Here is a 22,833-nt window from a genome sequence, read left to right as displayed (position 1 = left end):
TAGTTATTATACCATATGTTCTTGGTCTCTAAATTGTTTACGCTGAGGTCAGTATGAACAGAAGTGTTTATAATAGTTTTCCTTTCTGTTAAAGTATTTTCTGAATCATTTCATTAATTTTATATTTATACTGGAATTTTCAGTAGGTGTTGGCTTCATTGAGGGTCAAGGCTACTCAAGGTCAGTAGAGTAACATAGAGCATCTAACTCAACAAGGAAAAGTTGGTAGTCATATGTAGTGCATATAGCTTTCTGACATTGAGTACTATTCCATAAACAGTATAGCAGAAGCCCATGTGAGATAACTAGATATCTGAATCTGAAAGCCATGTTAACATGATAGTTCAATATTGGAATGATGAATGGAAGTTTGTATGCAGGTGTATCATGTGCTGAGCTCTTAGCCAAGTCAAAGGTTATTTGAGGCCAATATAGGTAAAATCTGAAAACCTTCATGATCCCATACTATCTAGTATCTGACTAGTAGCTGCTTTAATAGCTGAATCTTAGGGCAATTAATATATTTATCAGAACAAGAACTGTACCTCAAAAGACTTCTTAAGCTCTTTTGAGCCCCATTCAATATTTCAGTGTATTAACTTCATCATTATTTTAACAAATTTACATCAAATTGCTAGTTTCATGTTCTGGCAATGAACCTTTGTCATATCATGTTGCATGAGTGCTGTAACTGGTTTACAAGCTTGCAAAAGTCTTAAAAGGAGGATAGGATGTTGGGATAAATAGTTCAAAATAATATTAACAAAATTGTACCATAGTTTGCTTTTCTTTTTTCCCATATGTTGCCACTGCTTGAATAAGACTAGTTGATAGGACTTTTTGTGAGCTCCACCTTTGACAACAAGGTACAGTAGACTTCAACTGCATCTTGTTGGCAACATCCTAGGAAAGTTTCAATAAACACAGATGTTTCTATAAATGAGGAATCTGATGAACATTCCAATACTGCAAGTCTTTATTGGACATTTCAGCAGGAGGCAATAACCAATTCTGCTATCGTTACATACTGCATGTCCTTCATAAAATGACACTTAAAGAACTGTATTACTTCCTTGGAAGGTGAATTTTATTGTCAAATACAACATCTGTCAAATATTTAGTTTCCCAACCTGTCCAACACCTCCCCACCCCTCCATTTATCCCGAGTAGTTTACAGAAACTGGGACAGAACATTTTTTGTGGGAAACAAGGTTAAATAATGTTGTTTGAGGTATTGAGCATTTTCTATATGTCCCTTTCGAAACTAGATAGGAGGAAGTAGCAAACAGTGCAAGGAAAACATGAAGTTCAAGTGGATGCTTTAATTGCTTTACCCAAAACATTGCTATATTCATTGATAAATATAATCCACTTCAAATTCAGTACTGTTATACAACATGCAAAAGAGTTATGATATTGATGTACTTTCTGAATTTAGACCATTGCAGGTGAACAAGTTTAACATTGGTTTTTAATTTGACTGTATGTAGAAAACACCGGTTACATAATGAACCTCAGATACAATGTCGTGCAAATGCATATTACTGCTAGGAGCTGTTTAACAAACAGTGAAAGAAAAATGTATTACTTGACTATCAAAAGATTCGCAGAACTCCACTCCTTCAACAATATTTACAGTGGTGTAGACTTCAAAGCAGTGCAAGGGCAACAACTGCCTATCTCTTTAAGAAATTTCCAAGTGCTTTCATTTCTAGCATTTGCATATGTTCAAAAGAAAAATGACAAATTAAAAGATGTGGTCTTTTCAACATGTTACCACATCTCCCCCCCCCCCCCCTCTCTCCCCCATCAAAAAAGTATTGCATGTACAGTAACCCTTTTTGTGCATGTGCAATATATGGGGCAGAGCCTTATTCATGACTTGACCAAGCCCTTTATCCATTTGAATAGCACAAGTTATGTCAGTGGTATTCACATCAATGCCTCATAGAAAATGTGCCTCATGGTGAATTTTCTAGCTGATAGCATGAATGGGAATGAGCTGAAGTTGTTGAAGTTGCTTTGTTTATATATTTCTGAAAGTAACATGAAATTTCATATTGATTTTTAATGAAAATATTTGCATTTATCAGTAATAAACAGAAAGAAGACATAATGATTTCTGCTAAAGTGTCTTATCTCTGCCTCTTATGTTAAAAATGTGTTCATTGGTTGGTCCTTGTACTTCGAACATGTTGCTCCCTAACTCAGCAAACCCATATTCGATCTGAAGATGCTAATTCAGACAGCTTACTGTTCTAGCAAGTTCTCGACCAATTATATTGATGAATTTGCATCTGGATGAATTTGAATCATGCCAACTATGTAAGGAGCTATTTCTTTAAACCTTGCAAGACTGTGCGAAAAATATATCATTCATTGGTCTGCATGGTATCGAATCTCCATGATGACCTCTCATGGACGACCCTTCGACCGCGGACCGGCAGTAGGCTATAGTTGCTGAAAAACCTGACGTGACATAGCGCATAGGCCGAGATATGTCATGATATCTCAAAGCAACTTACCAGATTGTCTTTTTTCTTCTATTTCTCTAAACAATTTGATGACCATATCAAGACATGGGGATCTCAAAATAAAGGATGCTGTGAAACTTTAGAGCAGCTTACAAGGCCTGGGAAGTGTTATTTCCAACGATCTAGGAGGTCTTTATAGCTGAAAATTTCCCGTATGCTGAGCGCCAACCCATATGGTGGCACTCCACTCAGGTAGTAGCAAGACGCCCTCCCAGGAATTGTTCAAGCCCCCCAAGCGCCCACCCCCTCCACTGTAACAATCCTGGCTACGTCACTGCATGTACCACAGGTTTATCTGATATCAAAGTGAAAGCGGCTTTCCACAAGAATAAAGAAAGCATATCTACATTTTTGTGTAACACCTACACAACTCAATCCCCACGCAAACAAGACTACTTACGTATAGTTTTCATTGAGGATTCCAATAATTCCTGCAATTTCCTACCAATAACATATGGAAAGTCACTCCTGTTATCGTGGCGGAGCTAGGGGTATTGGTAAGAGGGGGTGAGAATGGTCTGTATGGGCGCTTTCGACTTTATCTACAGGTTGGCGCAGAGCGTACAGAAATCTTTTGAGTAAAGATACTCCCTATATGGCCGGAAATGACCCTTTCCGGGCCTTGCTAATTTGCAGATAAACGAAGAATAAATAGGTGTCATCGCCAACAAAATGTGACAAATGTCAATAGGTAGATGAGAGCGCCATAAAAAAGTCAATACTCGCGAATAAGTAAAAGAAGTGATCAATAGCTGAAAAGGGCGCCAGCAGTCCATATTAGTCCGTTGAGGGGGGGGGCATCCGCCCCCTGACTGTATTGACGCTCCGCCACTGTTGGGAGCTCAGTGTAGGAAGAGAAGGGGGGAGAGGGAGGGTATTTTTTAACGGTTTGGGTGAGCGTCTGCAATGATTCTTAATGACATGTTATCACAAGCGTTCAACATGCTCAAATAAAAAGAATGAATGAGGAGGAATTCATATCACTTTTCAATCATTTTTTGAAACAAATTGAGCGAATTGATCGCTAGTAATCTTGAAATTGGTTTTATCACGGTCATTGTCATGTTTCTCATATGTACCTTTCTCATATAAAAGAATTCTGTACGTAATGTTATCAGAAATACTTTTAAAATGACACCAAAGAGATTACAAATTCTTTTCGAATTTGTTAATAATATTGTCTTTTAAGAGACACCGTAGACACGTTGCTCGGTTGGGTTTACTGCAATAGTGGCAAATGGAGACCAATATCCGCACTTAGTGGACCTAATGTTATAGTCGTGCATTGACCTTGAACAGAGGGGCCTACCGTGAAAACGTACGGAAAAGTCATCCTTTTATATCTCAGCGAGACAATTCCACTGGATACAATAACACGACTCAAAAGTCCTTAGATGTGGTTATCATAACAATCACAATAAAAGATATGTATGAAAAGCAGAACAAAGATATGATGGAAACTCAAATGTGGACCAAAAACGATGTCCCTACGGATGCTGTTTAGGGACATTTACATAATTTGTGTGTAGTAGGTTCCGTAGCTCTTTTGTGGAAAAACTTTGTAATATGCTTAAAGTTGGTAGTTCATCCATGCTTTAGATAAATGAGAGACATAGATCATCACGTTTTATGAGGAGGAAGGCTATTTTTAAAAATCTGGGGAATAGGTACTGTAACTCTTTTCTTGGAGAAAGCTTGGAATAGGCGGATAAGGAAGAAAGTTTCGAGTTCCTTCCACGCATTAGATAAATGAGGGACCTAGTTCATCACGCTTTGCGAGGATATCTCATATATTAGGTGTAAGAGAAGCGGTGATTGTAAGGAAGGGAAGGGGAGAATGGGGGGGGTAAATGATGTTACCAGGGGACCTAATAATTTGTCCTAAATGAGATTTAAAAAATTCATTAATGTAAGTAAATTTCATTACTGCCTGCTCTCGCTGATTTCTTTTAACCCTATAGAGCGGAGTGTGTGAGGTGAAGAAGGGTAGGGCAGGATGGGGGAGGGATGATAAATGACGATGTAACCAGGGGGCTTATAATTCGTTCAATAAGAGATTTGAAAATATATATATATATATATATATATGTAAGTTAATATCATTACTGCCTGCTCCCATTGATTTCTTTCAAACCTAAGTTACGCTTATCGGAAGACTATACGCCGATAATACAATTCTTTAAAAAGGAGATGCCTCTAATTTATTAAACTGTGTAACTTTCACTAATCTATTTGGAAAAAAATATGCTTTTAAGTTGAAAGACTCAGTAAGGATCAATTAAGTAGAACAAGGATCGTTGCGTGCTGCGTGTAACGATGAAGTTTCCTACATTGGGATGGAAGAGTATCAGGGAGTGTAAAATTGAGTGGGAAGTTAAATGACGGTGTAACTGAGAAATTAAAAAAATCTTAGTGATAAAATCATTATTGCTTGCTCTTTGCTGATTTAACATTAGAATAAGTGTCTCGAATCATTAGATATTCCTTTAACATACGAGGTTCGGTTGGGGAAGGGGGGGGGGGGAGGTAGTAGACGGATTGACGGGGAAGAAGATTGGGAGCCAGTGGCGGAGCTAGGGATATTGGTCAGAGGGGCGAGAAAGGTCTGTACGGACGCTTTCGACTTTATCTAAGCGGAACGCCACCACAGGTTGGCGCAGAGCGTACAGAAATCTTTTGAGTAAAGATACTCCCTATATCGCCGGAAATGACCCTTTAGGTATAGGTGTCATCGCCAACAAAATGTGACAAATGTCAATAGGTAGATGAGAGCGCAATAAGAAAGTAAATAATCGCGAATAAGTAAAAAGTGTTGAATAGCTGAAAAGGGCGCCAGCTTCCCATTTGAGTCCGCCCCCCCCCCCCCCGCCTGACTGTATGGACGCTCCGCCACTGCCTGTTATGACATTAGAAACAAATACTGATATGAGATGAGTGTGGTATATACCTACTGGCGACTGATAACAGTATTATAGTGCATGTTCTAGCCTTTTGACATCGTATTAATCTAGCAGACAACGTACAGGTACCGTCTGGTACCATTATCCGTTTTGAGTGATATTTAGGGGTTCTAGGACAAAATCCCCCCAAACAATATCCCACTGACCCATACAAAGCCTGCCTGCAACAACCAGCGATGGCCCAGGTGTGACAGTCAAGGCATGGGACATTGCACTGGTTAGGGTACCGTTCAGGGGATTGGTCAGGGTACTAGTGAGGGTACTGGCGAGTGTAACTGTGAGGGCTCCTGTTGGGGTACCTGTGAGGGTACCGGTCAAGGTACCGGTCATGTGACTGGTCAGGGTACCGGTCATCATACTGGTCACTCTACCAGTCAGGGTTCCACTCAGTGTACTGGTTAGGGTACTGGTCAGGATACTGGTCAAGGGACTGGTCCGGAGTTCATTGAGGGTAATTGCAAGGCTACCTGTTAGTGTGGCCATGGAATATAGCTCCATGTTGTGACATTTAAGGGACCGGTCAAGGTACTGGTCAAATTACTGTTTATTGTACCAGTACTAGTAAGGGTACGTGTCAGAGTATGTGTCAGGGTGCCTTTCAGGATACCAGTTGGGATACCGGTCGAGGTACCGGCCGGGGTACAGTCCAGGGTACTGGTCAGGGAGGAGCACCGGTGGGGGTAACTGTCAGGCTCACTATTAAGGTACCGGTCGGGTATGGTCGGAGTACTGGTCCGGGAACCACTGAGAGTACCAATGGAAATACTGGTGAGGGTACCGGATGACGGTACTGGATGACGATACCGGGGACCGGGATGACGCATTTTTGTAAAGAATTGATGGGATTTTTTATAGCTTGGGGAGATTTTGGCTTGGGTGGATTTTGTCCTAGGGGGATTTTGTCCAGGGGGATTTTGGCTCTGGGGGATTTTGTCCTAGGGGGACTTTGTCTGGGGGATTTTGTCCTGTCACCCTATTTAGGTATTAGTATTGGACCAAAAACAGTATTAATGTCGGCACAAAACAAACGTTAAAGAAAGCTCAAATGTTGTTTGTCCATCTCTAACATCCCTGGTGGAACCATGGAAATATTTGAAAATTGTCAGCACTGTGGCAAGTCCCCAGACATTTTGATATGTTACCATTATAGTTAACAAATTGGGTAAGCCTGTTCAGGGAATGATGATAAGCAGCCCCTCCACTTTTATGTTTTTGACAAAATACTATACACTCAAAGCCAGATTTTTAAAGCAAAAAAATTATGGCTCAGGAACTAATGGTATACTGGCAGTTTTGAACTAAAATCGACAGTGAATATTACATGAATTTCATCAGAACATAATTTAAGTAATGTATAAATGCATGCGCAGTTGCAACTGTTCACTGTATGTTTATTTTTTTTCACTCCTCAGAGGAATACTGCTACAAACAGTCAAACAACAAACAATTTTCAATTGATCAGGAATACAACAGAAAGTGTCCCTTTCTGTACACTACTGTACAGTATACTGTGTTGCTGACTCAAAACATAAACAGAGATAGAGGCAGTGAATGTGATTGCTTAAAATTCATCAAAAATTGTTGACGATTTGCTTTTTTAAACTTCTACCCAGAAATCTGGCTTATTACCAAACACATACAGTAGTGGAGATTAGCATGATATTAAAAGACGAGACACAATAAAAATTGTACAATCATATTCAAGCAGTTGATTGTATTTTCAATCCCAGTTTATATTTTCCACAAGATTTATTTCACATAAACCAGGATACTTGCACTATTTCATGACCTCAATTTACTGACCTCTCTCATACATGAGAAACATTTTGGGAACTAACTTATACCTCAAGTATTTATCTAGACTTACCAGTATAGGCTGTATCCAATACCGTAACCAATGCAAATTACCACAATATCATGGAGTTTCCATGCTTGGAGGGACAACATTACACACAATACCCCTGGATTGCACAATTTCATACCTATAGTTACAAATGTTGTGGTTTTACAGTATGTTTCATTGGGCTGCACTAGGTTTCCATGACATTGGTGCTAGTTGCATGTGCCTTTGCTGTATTCACTCCCCTCAATTTTGAGGGGAAATAATTTAATTTTGTTTAAAGAATAAACTGGTTCTTGGTGTAATAAAAGACCACAAGCTTTCAGTAATTAAGTCAGGCCTAACATTGTAAACTTTTCCCATAGCATAACCCCTGAACCCAACTTGTAGAATTGTGAAACTGTGGTTCAGGAACAATGCAGTGTACCCCTGGAGATTTTGAGGGATAAAAGTTTGAAAGATTTTTATAATAGTAATCTGCTTAACAAAAACCCTTAGTCCTGCACAAGTATCTGTGTGGTGGTTGTTGAAAATTACTGTACTATGGCTTGCTGATCTTGCTTGGAATACAAAATTAAAACATCTTAAAACATGAGAAATGCATTTAAGAACAGTTAAAGCAAGGTAAGGCAGCAAAATATCCAGTAACCTCAACACTTAAGCATCAGGACCACTTCAGTTGTATAACAAGTTCCATGTTCTTGACAAGCAGCTGCAAATGTTCCCTAATACTTACAAAAACATGTAGTGCCACAATGTCACCAAACTAAAATATTTCAAGAAGTACATTGCAAAAGAATGAGTCCATTTATACAGTTAAATATGTAGAAGACTTCCCATGAAGACTGGTCTGCATTCTCGTGGTTCTGTCTGCTTGAAGCTTATAATATTAATTTCCTCTATCTTTTATATGGTGTAACAGTGTAACACATCCTGGAACTAGTTAGTTTTCTGTTACTGCTACTACATTACTGTGCCAATCCAACAACTATTCCCAGCAACTTCCTAACTCTATTGAAAGATGTGCTGTGTCCCAGAGGATATACATGAGATGTGTGAATCTACTTCGCGATTTACAGGACATACTTTTGCTTTGCTTGGCATCGGCTTCTATGCAAGCTTTTAATTGATAAGCCCAACAAGGAGCTACTGTATACCACTATGTACAGCATGATGAAAAGCTTGGTTGATGATTGTATTCACCCCACTGTAAACTGTGTGATAATCTTGCCTGGCATTTCTAATTAGAGCATATCCTTTGCTGTATTAGCCATCTGTTGGTACAAAAAGAAAAGCTTTCTCTTAAAGATATGCTGATTTGGTCCCAATTATAGCACGCGCAATATAGCTTGGAAGGTTTTGCGATTACCGAATAGACCTCACACTCTACAAATGAAGAAAACAATGAACTGCTTTACAAAACTAAATCTCCTATAATTCAGCCAATATTTTAATCATCTCACAACCTTTCATATATACTATTTTCACTGTAAAATTTCAATTTGTTTATCCATCCCATTTTGGGCCCATTAATTCTTGATTCATCTTGCCTTGTATACAACATTACACATTTTATTTATGCAGCCATGCATTCAATTGGAGCTGAAACAGCTCCCTACCATAGCAAGTGCTTTTAATAGTTGCAAGTCATTCAAGCTTTACCAATTGTAAAGATTTCAAAATTTAAATATGCATGTACATTTTATGTGGACCTAGCCTGACAATTTGGTGTTGTCTTGCATTGACCTTTAAGATTAAAAACCAGTGAAAGATACCACCACATTAACCAGATCATACAAAAGTTTTCATCCCTTCTGATTGTTTCTTTCTTCATTCCATAACTTTGGAATAAATTACCTCAGATGTTACTCGTATTTGAGATAATAGAGTCCTATGGTATCAAGTTTATGCGATGTCAAACCTACAGAATATTAACTTACTTTTTGATTAATTCAGAAAATATCTTCCATTTTGCTGTCAATGATGCAGTAGGTCACCACATCAGTCTGTCCCAGACGGCATCTGTGCTCTAGCTATGATTGCTGTCGTTCCAACGTTGACTTTTTCACTGCATGGCAGCTACATCGTACAGTGTTATTCCCTTGGATAGTGGGCTGTTGTCATTCATCTTCAGATTGAGAATGTTGATCATCAAATTTGTCTGAGAAAACATTAACAGTGCCAATCAAATAAATATCAAATGGTCAGAGTGTAGATGTGCATTATTTCAATTTTTATTGTACACTTCTCTCCAATATATTTTGGGCCAATACAGAGCTCAGATCTTAAACACTGAATATTGCACATTTAGTCAACTTGGTTTTACTTATGGATCTAAATAGACTTAACAAAATGACTTACAGTATATGCAAGGGAGGGGATAGAAGGCTTTATCAAATTTTTGTGTTATATAGATTTTTGGAGGATGTTAACTTTTAATTAGGTACACTCAGCTTTTGTAATAGTTACATTATGGAAATGTACTGACTCAATAACCTTTTGGATGCATGGCATTGTTATTTTGTACAAATTTTGGCTAGTTATAAATAAGACACTTGAAACACAATGCATCACTTGAGATACTTACAGTAGATTAAAGGTATTCTGCATTGGCCCAAATTTGATGCTGGATTTTCTAGTATTATATCCTTTAACTGTTTTTATTGATACCCTCACTGGGATATTCAGACATCTTACAGTACAGTGGTGTCTAGAATGTCTGAGAATATTTTGGAGAGTAAAGACTTCCAAGAACTTTTTGAAAAGTTCTAGCAATTATAGCATCTTTTATTCAATACAGGCTACTTGTAAGTTACATTTGCATGGACTTCAGTCTATAATAATCTAGGCATAGCTACTGTACAGTATAGTAAAGGCTTCATAATTGACGCACCCCCGTAATTGACACACCTTAAATTATTACTAGCAACGATACAGCAGGCCACCTAAACTTTTTTGCAGCCAAACAGAATTACATATTTCATGAGTTTGAATCCATTTGAGGTATTTGCTGACCAAATTGTGGTATTTTTTAAGCTTTTAACACCCTCCACCCAGTTTTGCACATTTTTTGGCCATTTGGAAATCTTACACCCTTAAAATACCCAACATTACCTCAATATGAGAACACTACTCTCTGGGACATGACCTGTCAGAGCTTAGAGGCTCAGAGCATAGCAAACAGCATCTAAAGTCAATGGATGTATACCAAGGCCTACACTACAGTTAGCTTATCGACGAATGTGTCAATTTAGGGGTATGAAAGAACTTGACACGGCAGACATTTTGTGGTCAAATTCTGCTCAATTGTACGGTGCATAAGCACAGAACCTTAAATATTTTGAGATTAGAACATTTCTGAGGAACTACACATATGAAAAACACATACAGTTGAGTAAGTTGGATTTTTCCTTGATAGATATCATTGATCAAATCCTTAAGTGCGTCAATTATAAGCCCACCATGCTACAGTATCTGGTCATGATTAGGGCAATGTACAGTAACATAATTGTCCAGCAAAATCTAAGGCCATATATGATACATACATGCACAGTAGGCTAAGAAGTTAAGCTGACCTACTTGAAATCTAATTTCTCTGGCAGTTGGTATTAATTTGTAGCTCAAACTACAGACCAGTTTACCCTTGACCCAATGCTAAGGTAGTGTTAGGACTTGGACTATGGCCCTAGGCTACAGCCGAACGTAGGCTAGGCCTTACAAGTTTTAGGCTAGAAGCTAGTCTAGACTATAGTATTGAAATATGGGTATGAACAAATAACGTGAAGCTGTATGCAACAACGTTACAATATCAACGTTATTAATATCACCAAACTTTATTGACTAATCTCATGGACCTTACCTGAAGTTGTTGGTGAGACGTTTTCGTTTTAACGGTACTTTTTTAAGAAAAAGTCAACAAGGAAAGAACCTGGGCACGAAAACCACACTACCCGGCGAACGACTGACCCGATCTCAAGCCCAGTCCCCTTGCATCGAGAGGAAACAGATACTACACATCATCTTATATTAGCCGAAACTGTTATTGGGTTGCATGCAATGCAGCCGACGGGTATGCTTTAGCGTTAGCCCTGGCGTATACAGTGTACACAGTGTAGAGCGTATACACTGAATACAGGCTACTGCCGCTGTCAAGAAAACTACGGATGCCTGTACGTCAGGTCAACTTATATACCAACTGGGGGATATACTTTGAGAGCAAGACTTAGGTTTACCGTAAGGGTTTGACCAATTGGATTTTTCCTTGCCAAATGACCCAAAAAGTAGGTAGCAACTTATAACGACTGATATGCAGTCCTAGTACCATAAGGTATACTGATGTAAAATTTCAAGTTGATCCAATCATTTCACTTCAGGTAAACCTAAGCACCAACTTGGAGAAGTAAACGTAAATACCAATCCAGTGCTATATATATATATATTTATATATATATATATATATATATATATATATTTATATATATATATATATATATATATATATATATATATATGACGACACCATTCACGCATCGTTTGCTAGATACATTCACAAAATACAATCAAATTTGAAAATGTTCCTTTCTTCGGCATAGAATATGCTTTAAGGATGTGATTTAGATCTAAATATGCAGAAAACTCCATGTACGATTATTGACGTATCAACCTCTGTCATCGGAATATAATTATATATATACCAAAAAAATTGACTACAACATATAACATCAAACCAGTGCTATGAGACATACACAGTCAACCCATAAAACTTGTTTTTCTTTTGTACTTTTCATCGGCTCATTTTACGTTAAAGAAAAAAACAACTTTATTTTTTTAGAAATATGTTTGGCCTCTAAGAAATAAGTGAGTTCACCTTTACAAAGAAAGTAAAGAAATTTCCAGTTGAGTTGATGTGACGACACCATTCACTCATCTTTCGCTAGATACATTCACAAAATACAATCGAATTTGAAAATGTAATCCTTTGTTCGTCATAAAAAATACTGTAAGGATGTGATTTTGATCTAAATATGCAGGAAATTTCCTGTACGTTTATTGACAAATCAACCCGGAATATATTTAAATTTGTGCAAAATAAACTTTGATTACAAAATAGAACATTAAACCAGTGCTTTGAGACAAACACAGTCAACCCATACTGCAGTTTTTTTTTCTCACTTTTCATTGATCAATTTTAAGCTAAAAAAAACCCCTTAAAATGAGACTTTCATTGATCAGAAGAACTAAAATTGCTACCAAATGATTCAGTTTAACGAGCAAATAGTTAATTGATTTGAAAAAAAAAACAATTGATCACCAAGGCTTTGTCGCATAGAATTACCTCTCTATTAGTGTAACATGCCAATTGGAAAATTCCATATTATTCTTTGTTCTTTCCTTTGTTATTTGAAATGATATTCAATCCATTACATTGATAGATTTGCTATTTAGGTATCAAACACGTATTAAATGAATTAAAAACTACTCTGAACTGATAAAAGGTTACTATAAAATACTCACAACTATAATATAAAGTTAGTCCATGTACCATAAAAGGCGTCAACATATGATAAAATCATGTGTCTAAAAGGTAGCTTAGGTTTCGAAATTAAGGGCTTCTGTACCTAAAGGTTCGTGAGATTCTGTATCAAACGGAAAAAAAACTATATACATTTGATTACTATAATAATTGTAACCGCACAGATTTCTAATTTAAGACCGAGTGGCTATTCAGTAATTTGTAAATATGGCTTGCCTTGGCTCAGAATTACACAACTTTACAATATACTTAATATATAAGTCGATCTAACAATTTTGTGTGAAGTTTGTAATAAAACATATTAGGGATATCATACGTTTTCTTAGCCATCATTTGAGTAGATATATTGGTACTGTTCGATATGCAATGCCAAAATAATCTATTAGCTTCATAAAACTCGAGCTTCATTTCTAATGTCAACTAAGGTAGGTATCGATGTATACGGATAATAGAAGGTAGTATTAAAAAGCAGATATATTCGTTTTTTTTAAATGGGAGGAATTTTATTACAAAATAAACATTAAACGAAGACGTGAACTAGTCAACATCTTTCACATTACACTGTTTTACATATGAATAGACATTAAGTAACATTAAGAAGAAATTACAATAGGCTTACCTCTGATCAGGGATACATAAGCTACTGTCAAAAGCAAAATAACGGTCGACTTCATGTTTCTGTTTCCTGATTCAAACCTCGGTAATATGAAATGAAACTTCCAAATCCAGATCAAGAACTGCGACGTACTTAAAAGATGTTAACAATATGAAGTGGCATGATGGTATAATGACGGTCGTGTACGGCTGTTAAACAGCCAATTAGATCGATTGGCTGATATTAATGTCTATTTTGTCATTTGGCTCTTCGTAACTAATGACACGTCATTTTAAATAAAAAGTAAATAACATATTGGCATGGAAACGAGAGATTTGCAGTTTTCAGGCAATGGTGGTTTGTTTGACTATTCTTGGCTGAAATTGTACTGAACAAGTCAAATGTTAATCCAATATGATAAGAATTAATCAGTTTATAACACTTTCCTTATTAACGTGACATTTTAACCAATCCATTGATTGGTTGTACTTTCGACCATATGCATCATCGTATGTTCATCGCAATCGTCATTATCATCTGCACCTACGTCGTCACCCACTTCATCGTTTTCGATTTCCTCATCGTCATCAACTTCATCATATATACCGTTATCATACTTATCTTATCCTCATCCTTGTAACAATATTTATTCTTATCTTCATATTCATCGTCACCATTGTCATATTCATCGTACCACTGTCATCAATTTCACCGTCTTCCTCTTTGTCGTGTTCCCCATCCTTATCACATCATCTTCATCCTCGTCATCCCTATACTCACCATCGTCATCTGCGAAGTCGTCCTCATTGTTTTCAGCTTCAACACTGGTCTATCATTATTTTCTTCATCGGCCTCATCTTAACATCCAGCTCATCACTTCCTTACCATGGTTTCATTCTCATTATCATAGTCATCGCCAACACCATCATTACGGTCAAAGTTCATTGACGCTGTATACTAATGCAGTATACACTATACATGTGGAATCATATATTGCTTTCACATGTAGGACACTACTTAAATTGCATATTGTGTATCCTTGGAGTGTACTTACTCAGGATATTGAATAAATAGTATCAAATTCAAGCGGTCTATACGCGTGTAAAAGTTGGCTAGTGTTTATAACAGAACGTGGTTAACTGTGTATCTTGGCTGTATCTGTAGTCTTACAGCTGCACTCTGTGTTGTACTATTGGCATAAAAAGAAAGAAGTGAAACAGAATGAGTATTCCAAACATTTTTTGCTCGATCCATTGTCTTCACCAAAACTGTTGTATTGGTGTGTGGTGGGGGGGGGGGGTGGGGGTTGCCCGTATAATATCACATGGTAGCATAAGTCTAGAGTCCCACAAATATTCAGTTTATAGTCATGTATGCACTTGGTTTTAGGATGGACATTTGTATTTGTTGATCTAATCTACCACAATTTGAGAAGAGGTGGGGGAGAAGAAGAGGTTCGAATATAGGCACCATGCAGGGGTGCGCAACCACATAAATATGTGGCAATGGTCATTTATGATATTTGTTGAGTTTTTCAGTAGGTGAATGAAATAAAGATCTCATCTTTGGTTATTAATATCAACATGAGTCTAGTTTTTTGGGAAAACACATATCTATTTCAGTGTCTCAAAGCTTGCGAAACTTTGATAAAGAAGTGAAAATAAAAACATATTAAAAAGAACATCCTATTACAACACACGATGGTCGCAACAGGCAGGGAAGGGTACATTAATTTTCTTTTCAAGTAGACGATAATACTTTTCAGCATACATTATTTTTGCGCAGTATTGATAAACTGTAGATATCAACTCCAAGAAATGTTAGTTAAATCTGTTTCTTACTCATTTCCTAAATTTAAATTTGTTCCAAAATCGGTTTCGTTTTCTTTTCCACATATGCAGTCAAAGAGCTGAGGCTTTGATTTCTTATTTTCTTATTATACAAAAAGGGCGTTTTAATTGGTTATAAGTTATGACAAAAGTTCATATGTAAATTTTTCTAAGATTTCAGCAGAGTCTAATTCCGAATGTTGGCACCTGTTCTGATGTGCTATATCGATTTTTAGAAATTGACATATGTTGTCGAGCAATTAAAAGGTTCATGGATATTCATCAATTCCCTCATGGTTGTAATTTTTTTTTTGTAAAGCCTTTTTGTCACTTATGAAAATGGGAGTAGCCGGTATAAGATAGACGGACGGAATGGATGGTTGGACGGACGGAATGAATGGATAGGTGGACGGACGGACGGACGGACGGACGGACGGACGGACGGACGGACGGACGGACGGACGGACGGACGGACGGACGGACGGACGGACGGACGGACGGACAGACGAATTGAGTGGAGTGAGTTTCATTTTCAAACACTTTGTTGATATGAGATTGTTACGAAGGATGGTGGTAAATGATCTACAGCTGCAAAGATTCACCTCGAACTATTTTATCAATGAAATCGAAACGGTAAAGATACCTTTCAGTCGGGTCTTCCATTACACGAAAACCACTGTTTGTAATAATATCAATTATACATTAAATCAATGTTACTGATAACATAGGTTTATTATCCGTATCGAAGTATTACTGTACCACGTGATGGTAATACTATCATGGTCAAAGTTACTCAGGTGTATAAGTTTCTGTGCAAACAGAATGGTACGATGCTATGAATTACCGTTAAATTTCTATGGAGTTTACTTACCACATCTTAAATAGTCGGTCATGAATAGTATATGTGTGTTCGACATGTAATGCTCGGGAAATATAGGATCATGCATTTTTATGTTTTTGTCACGTGAACAGAAACAAACAGGAGTTGATACAGACATGTACCTTACTGCAATAAGTCACTTTGAATGTAGGCGTAATTCAAACACTTCGCAATCTAAAGCCACACGAAGCATATAGCTGGAGTTAATGCCTTACAGTATAATCAGGACAAATATTAATTAACCGACTTGTTAAATTCATATTAATGAGTATGGACGGCTTTCGTTTCTTTCTCCTTTTTCCCTTTACATAGTGAATGAAAAAGGACTGTTCATCCTAGAAAAGGCACAATATACATTGTTATCCTCTTTATTAATTTTCTCTTTTTATTTTCTTTTTCATAATGAGGCTATATTTGGCCTTATGCTGGAGATGTCAATTGTTTCTTGAGTCGTTCTATATCAGGTTTCTTTCATAATTGATTTCTCCCTTATTAACAGTCTTTAAAATCCCGGTTTCTCCTAGCAGTCTTAGATTTATTTCCTTTTCATTAATCTTCTATTTTGCTTTTTATAATAGCGTCTTGTTTGAACTTTACTGGGAACTGTCGATTTTTTGTTTTCTCGTAATATTCATTCAGGTTTTTATAATCTCCTACTTTTCATGGCTTTATTTTATATGCATTTTATACGGCTCATATGCTAAAGGGACTTAGTCTTGCTAATAATAATGCTTTCTCACATCTCTTTTGATATAGTTTAGAACCTTCCGTATAGAAACATTATTTCTCCGTGTTGTGAACAGTGCAGGACATATTATTCCATATAACTAAACGAGGATGATTTATTGAAAAAAAAATAACAATTTGTTCACATGTTAATGTAAATTCTAGTAACAATTCTATGTAATTGCCTAATTTAGACGTGGAACTACCCATAAGGCAAATCCTGGTCCCCCCTCCACCACCTTAGGTTGCATTTTGTGTATCTGTTCTGTATCTATTTGAGATTTTCACACACTCACCTGTCCGTGAAGAATGTTTCAATCAAATGGATTTACTAATACGATTCAAGAAAAGTTAGGCTACCATCTGAATCTCGCATGCAGTTTAAAATAACCACCGCAGTGTGTCGGCTACGTGTTGTGCCAGCGCCGACCACGCACTCCGTATTGTACGGCTAGTGAGTAGTCTTCGTTACCCAGTCGCTGCGCATTTTCACCTTTCGGACTCGTAGTGCAACGTGTAACCGCTTTGCAGTAATTACTGTGCCACCTGTAACACATGTTACCGTGTTGCGAACACAGGGCAGTAGTTACCGATGCACGGTTGTGGAATATGAACAGTATTTACTGTACTAGCTATTAGTATCGAGTATGTCTTAGTACGGTCAAAAAAGTCAGATGTTGTACAATCATGTTACAGAACAGATAGATAGACAGACAGTGATATTGTATTGGTTATTGCAACTTGTTACTATTATAGACAATTTAGCTGCAAATCGCTCACTTAGTACTCTAAAGCCATATACAGTTTATAGTTTATTAACTTGAATACGCACCAGGCTGTTGAAGAATAATGAATATTTACAATGTAGATCTAAATCATGAACCTGCCAATATAATGCCATATTCAGTATATAGTAAATCAATTAAGTACACACCAGTCTGCTGAAGAGTAGTTAATCTTATGAACAGGTTTCTTTTATGTCATATCTTCTTTATTCACAGTGTTGACAAATTTCGGTTCCTCCTAGCAACGTACGATTCATATTCTTTTCATTAATCTCCTATTTGTTATTCTCATAATGGCGTCCCGTTTGCCCATATAGAGGAGCTGCCAAGTGGGTGTTTTTGTAATGATCATTCCAGTTTTTATCATCTCCTACTTTACATGACTTTATTTTATGTGCATTATATACGGTTCACATGTAAACAAGGAATCAATAATAATAATAAAGCAAACTAATCATATATGTTTTGGCCAATAAGGTTAATATTTATATATTTTACAAATGACGAATATACACAATCAGGATGAAAGCAATTTAATCAGCTACCTTCTCAAACTGTTAATTAATAAAGCAGCGTTGTGGAGCAAGAACGATTGTGACCATTCCAAGTTAAGGTTATAATTTGTTCAAATTGAAGCAACACATAAAGGAGCAGAGATTAACGGTATTGATTGTCAAATTGGAAAACAGAGACATGTCTGCTCTAGTAAGGTCTACGAGTTTGCAACACATGGTGACATTGAATGTCCCTGACGAATTTCCTTCGGTATGTATATATCCACCCTGTATGTATGGAGCTGAATTAAGATTTTTCAGTGATCGAGAAACAAGAGTCTTACATTGTAATGCCATTGAATAGAACCTACAGCAAAACAAAACAAAAAACACCCCAAAAGTCACTTTGCTGATTTATAGTCATATTAGCTGATGTATCTAGAAATGAAAATACTTTCTGTTCAACTGTTACAGTCACAAAATAGATAAAACCATATTGGTATATCAATCAGTTACTAAAATTTGAATATGGAAATTATCTCAGGTTTGTAGACAAACCGATTTGTCCTAGCTTTCAGCTTTTGCTTCAGTCTGAGATTACTTTTGGATCCGTCGATGTTGGATTCACATGACGTCATGTTCTGTTTGTCTTGAAGAGCGCCTTGAACGAGTTTAATCAAGCCATCTCGGTCACGTTCAACCTTTCGTCGATCTTCTGGAAGTGCTGTGATACTCTTGATTTGTTGACGACTGCGCAATGACAACTTGTGAACATCTTCGCTTGCAAATGAAAAACAAACTTATCGCTGACGTCATAATTACCTCGCCGTTCATCTAAAAGGTGACGCATATCTGTACTGTAGGTACATGTTCAATCCAATGGTAAGCATGAGCATATTTGAGGCACCTTTGAAGCATTATTAAACAGGGGAGTAGTAGGGCATGTAAACGGTTGTGTCCACATCCACCGCTGTCCATACTGACGCGAGATGCATCATTTTGAATGCATACTTACGTGGTCGTCTTTCGATGGTCATCCCTCAACTTGTCTTCCTTCACGGTGACCTTGTGTAATCGTTTGTAGGTAAATAGCTCAGATTTTCTGGAATATCTTTAGTATACCTTTGTTCCTTCTTCCATAGAATGACAGTAGCATTGATCAAAGCTATACCAAGACAGGCAATACTAGTTTAACGTGACTAAAGATGTAATCAACCAAACTGAGACTCTCTCCTCAGTTTGTTTTCAAAGGAACTTAAATCAGCTGCATATAAACTACGCAATCCATTGGATTATTAAAAAATAATTTTCGCGTACTTCGTTATTCACGATAAAGTGACGATACACAAACAAATATACACTGGCAGATATTGCTTTTTTTCTCGTTAGTCGTTTGAAGTCAACTGTGCATAGATTTTATAATATGGCGTACTGTATATGACATTGATGTTACTAATGAAATCAACAAATTAAATCAAAAACAATGAAAACAGCGTAAATTGAATACAATAAGCATACATCATGGTTTATGAATGGTGATAGTACCTAAACAATAGCATATGGTTAGTGCTAAAATCATTCAATTCTATACCAAACCATCCAATGTATACGGAAATCTATCAAAGAATCCTTGTACAAACCATGCAGACTATACGCTCCCAGTGTTAGATTGTTGAATACAATCGTTCGGGGCTGACGCTTCCTGTAATAACATCCAACATATAATGAGCTGTTGTTTATTAGTGACGGTGTGGAAATAGATCACTATATCACTTTATAACTATCACACTACAACGTTTACCGTATGACACAATTTAAATCACGTCACGCTCTTCTGCAGAGAGTTACGAGTGTTTCAGATTCGTTGCCTAACAGTTCAAAGTTCGAAGAATCCTGGTTTGATTGCATTTCTGACAAATAGCTCGGTATTCTGGTATTCATATTAACGATCTTAACAAGCAAATGAAAATACTACGCATCTATGAACGTACGTGCGAGTAACATATACTGGCCTGTGCTTTGTTTTCGTTGGTACTGTAACTTGCAATGCTGCACACTGTAAATTGCACGAATAATTATTAAGGTCCAACAATTATATATTGGTGTTTGTTTTGAAAGTAATAGATACAAGTTAGAAGATTCAGATTGACGTCTATCTACGTATTACATTTACACTAATAAACCAAGTGAACGTTATGAGAGAATATTCGCGGTTTTAACATTTGTTACTTTTATTGCAATTCCTTTTTTTACATACAATGAAAGAAAGTAACAAACAAGATAAAAGAAACAGCTATTTTAAATATGGTATTCATAAAGGCTTCATACATAAAATCATAAAAAAGTTATATGATACTGTACTTCGTTTAGATATCGGATGTTAACAGTTGTCATACTTTCATTATTGTTGATTACAAGTGACCTTTGACTTTCTTATTACAGGCTATTGATTTTTTACTGACAAAGTACGGAATTCACACAAAAAGGAATTATCTAAGTTATCTAATTTTTTCTCTCGGATTTTCACCTATTAATATCAAGTTAGATTTACAGTTCACGGCAGAACGTATACACTAGTATTCTTATACTAGCTCGTGAGGATCTAGACACCAGGTCTGGAGTTCATACAAGTATTCTTTTGCAGTTACATAATCATATTTACAACGTTTCAGACCTAGCCTGACCTCAATGGATCTATGAACTCTATGAGAAGACTGTAAAAATGTACGTTTAGTTACCAAGTTGGACCAACACACGAGGTAAGTTTATCAGGTGGTTCGTCAGATGTTAATTGTCACTGTCTCAGAAATCCGACAATATTCCACCCTGATCCAGTTCTGTCACTCCCTTCTCCAACACAACGAGTTTACCTTCCCCTATATTACCGACTTATCTGCGTAATTGACCGTATGTGCGTATTTGCCACTGTGCTCTGTAGACCTAGCGTATAAATCAGAAACATGCTGCTAAGCTACGAATAAAGAAAGAGCACCATCAAATTAATAGAGTAATGCATTTAAGATGGACGCCTTCTATCCTACATGGTATCATTTCTGTGGCAGTCCAGGCAAATACTTTCATTGAGTTAGTGAAAACGATTCCTTACTGTCTACAATTGGAGCTCCATCTCAATATCTGGTCGCTAACTCGAAATATGGTTGATTAAATGTAACCTGTTTAATAATAATAATAATAATAATAATAATAATAATAATAATAATAATAATAATAAAAAAGCAAAATAATAATAATAAGATACACAGATGGACAGGCAGTTCAGTTGGATGTATAGCAACTACGTAAAACTTAGACGGTCTGAAGTTTCGATCTCAGCAGGATCTTCTTCAAAGGCAAACTAGAACGAAAACAAACTTTTAAGAACACGATAGGAGATACGGAAAAAATCTAACTTTTACATATTTAGCCTAAACAGGCTTTCATCAGTACATATGCCTTAGCAGATTTTCCTCTCTCTTTGATTTAGATATGAACTAGGTAGCTCATGAATATCATTGTAACATATCCTTCCAACGTACAAACCTCTTCTACTACAGGATAACAGAAATGCAGAATTAAATATTGCTGAAATGATGCTGATAATGTGTCAAGTTAGTATGTATCGGCCATATCAGGCTCAATATTCATTGCAGAATAAAGTTATAATGCAATATCTGGCATAATGTGCAAACCTGTGTTTGGACAACTTGGAAACAACCAAAGCACTTTAAAGAGAAACTAATGAGTAACGTTTGCATAACATTGTTATGCAAATGCTTACTCTGAATTTCTAGTCAGACTACAACGGGATAGCGTGCACGGAAGCAACAACAGACTGTTAAACTGTTCCAATGCTGCTTGAATTCATAAAACAGTCAAGCACGTTATCGACTCATATTGAAGTTATTAAATAGACTCCTAAACCGTCTCTTGGCACTAACTTTGCCACTGATGGCGTTTGACTGTTTGTCGCGAAGCGTACATTCATGTGTGTATTTTGGTTTCACCAAGATGACAACGTAAGTTCTTATATAGTCATAGTGGCGTTAGTTAATTTCTTTTGATACGCACAGAGATTATGAAACGTTATGTGAAATCAATACTGGGCAATAAATCAATTTGACTGCGTCTTATTTTCTCATTTCAAGTGATGATAATACTACAGTTGAAGAAAGATTATGGAGCTCTGCAAACTTAAGTATATAGTGTGTTGTCATTATATTGGTGATTGCCAGTGGGCATGAAGCCTTTTATGACCTTATGAAAGATCGTTGAATTTATTACGTCTTTTAAATTGGATTATATCCCTTAGGTAATATTAATACATAAACTCACTAAAGAAGTACAAGAGGAATATGGCCCTTATGTCAAAGCCACTTTTTTTCAGAACATGTACCTTTAATATGATCCTTTACATAATAAGCGTACCCTTGCTTATGGCCAGACACTTCGTACCAAACGATTTATTCCATTGAGAAAAGTACTGGAAGAAATTCAAACACCGTTTGTAACAACCTTACTAAAAGAGTGTGTTTCCATTGTAAATGCGGAAATATAGAAATCTTAGAGTATAGTGTATAGGAAGACACTACTTGAGGAAGGCAGCCAAAACAAGACACCTTGGTGGTTACCCTCGTCTCTCTTCTTTTAGAAAAATCAT

The 22,833-nt window shown here is 36.7% G+C and overlaps 1 protein-coding gene and 1 long non-coding RNA gene across 2 annotated transcripts in view; one reads left to right on the top strand and one right to left on the bottom strand.

Moving 5' to 3' along the window:
* LOC139973130 (ficolin-1-A-like) overlaps positions 1–14,337 on the bottom strand; it is a 36,828-nt gene extending 22,491 nt beyond the window's left edge. The window contains exon 1 of the mRNA XM_071979571.1: positions 13,487–14,337. Within this exon, the coding sequence (XP_071835672.1) occupies positions 13,487–13,541 (55 nt within the window). The 5' untranslated portion in view covers positions 13,542–14,337. The remainder of the gene's footprint in view (positions 1–13,486) is intronic.
* LOC139973152 (uncharacterized) overlaps positions 1–22,833 on the top strand; it is a 71,818-nt gene that overhangs the window by 2,057 nt on the left and 46,928 nt on the right. The window lies entirely within an intron of this gene.

The sequence above is a fragment of the Apostichopus japonicus genome, chromosome 9, assembly GCF_037975245.1.
Source record: "Apostichopus japonicus isolate 1M-3 chromosome 9, ASM3797524v1, whole genome shotgun sequence".
NCBI classification, from domain to species: domain Eukaryota; kingdom Metazoa; phylum Echinodermata; class Holothuroidea; order Aspidochirotida; family Stichopodidae; genus Apostichopus; species Apostichopus japonicus.
The sequence above is the reverse complement of the archived record's forward strand: the minus strand, read 5'-3'. Positions and strand labels throughout refer to the sequence as shown.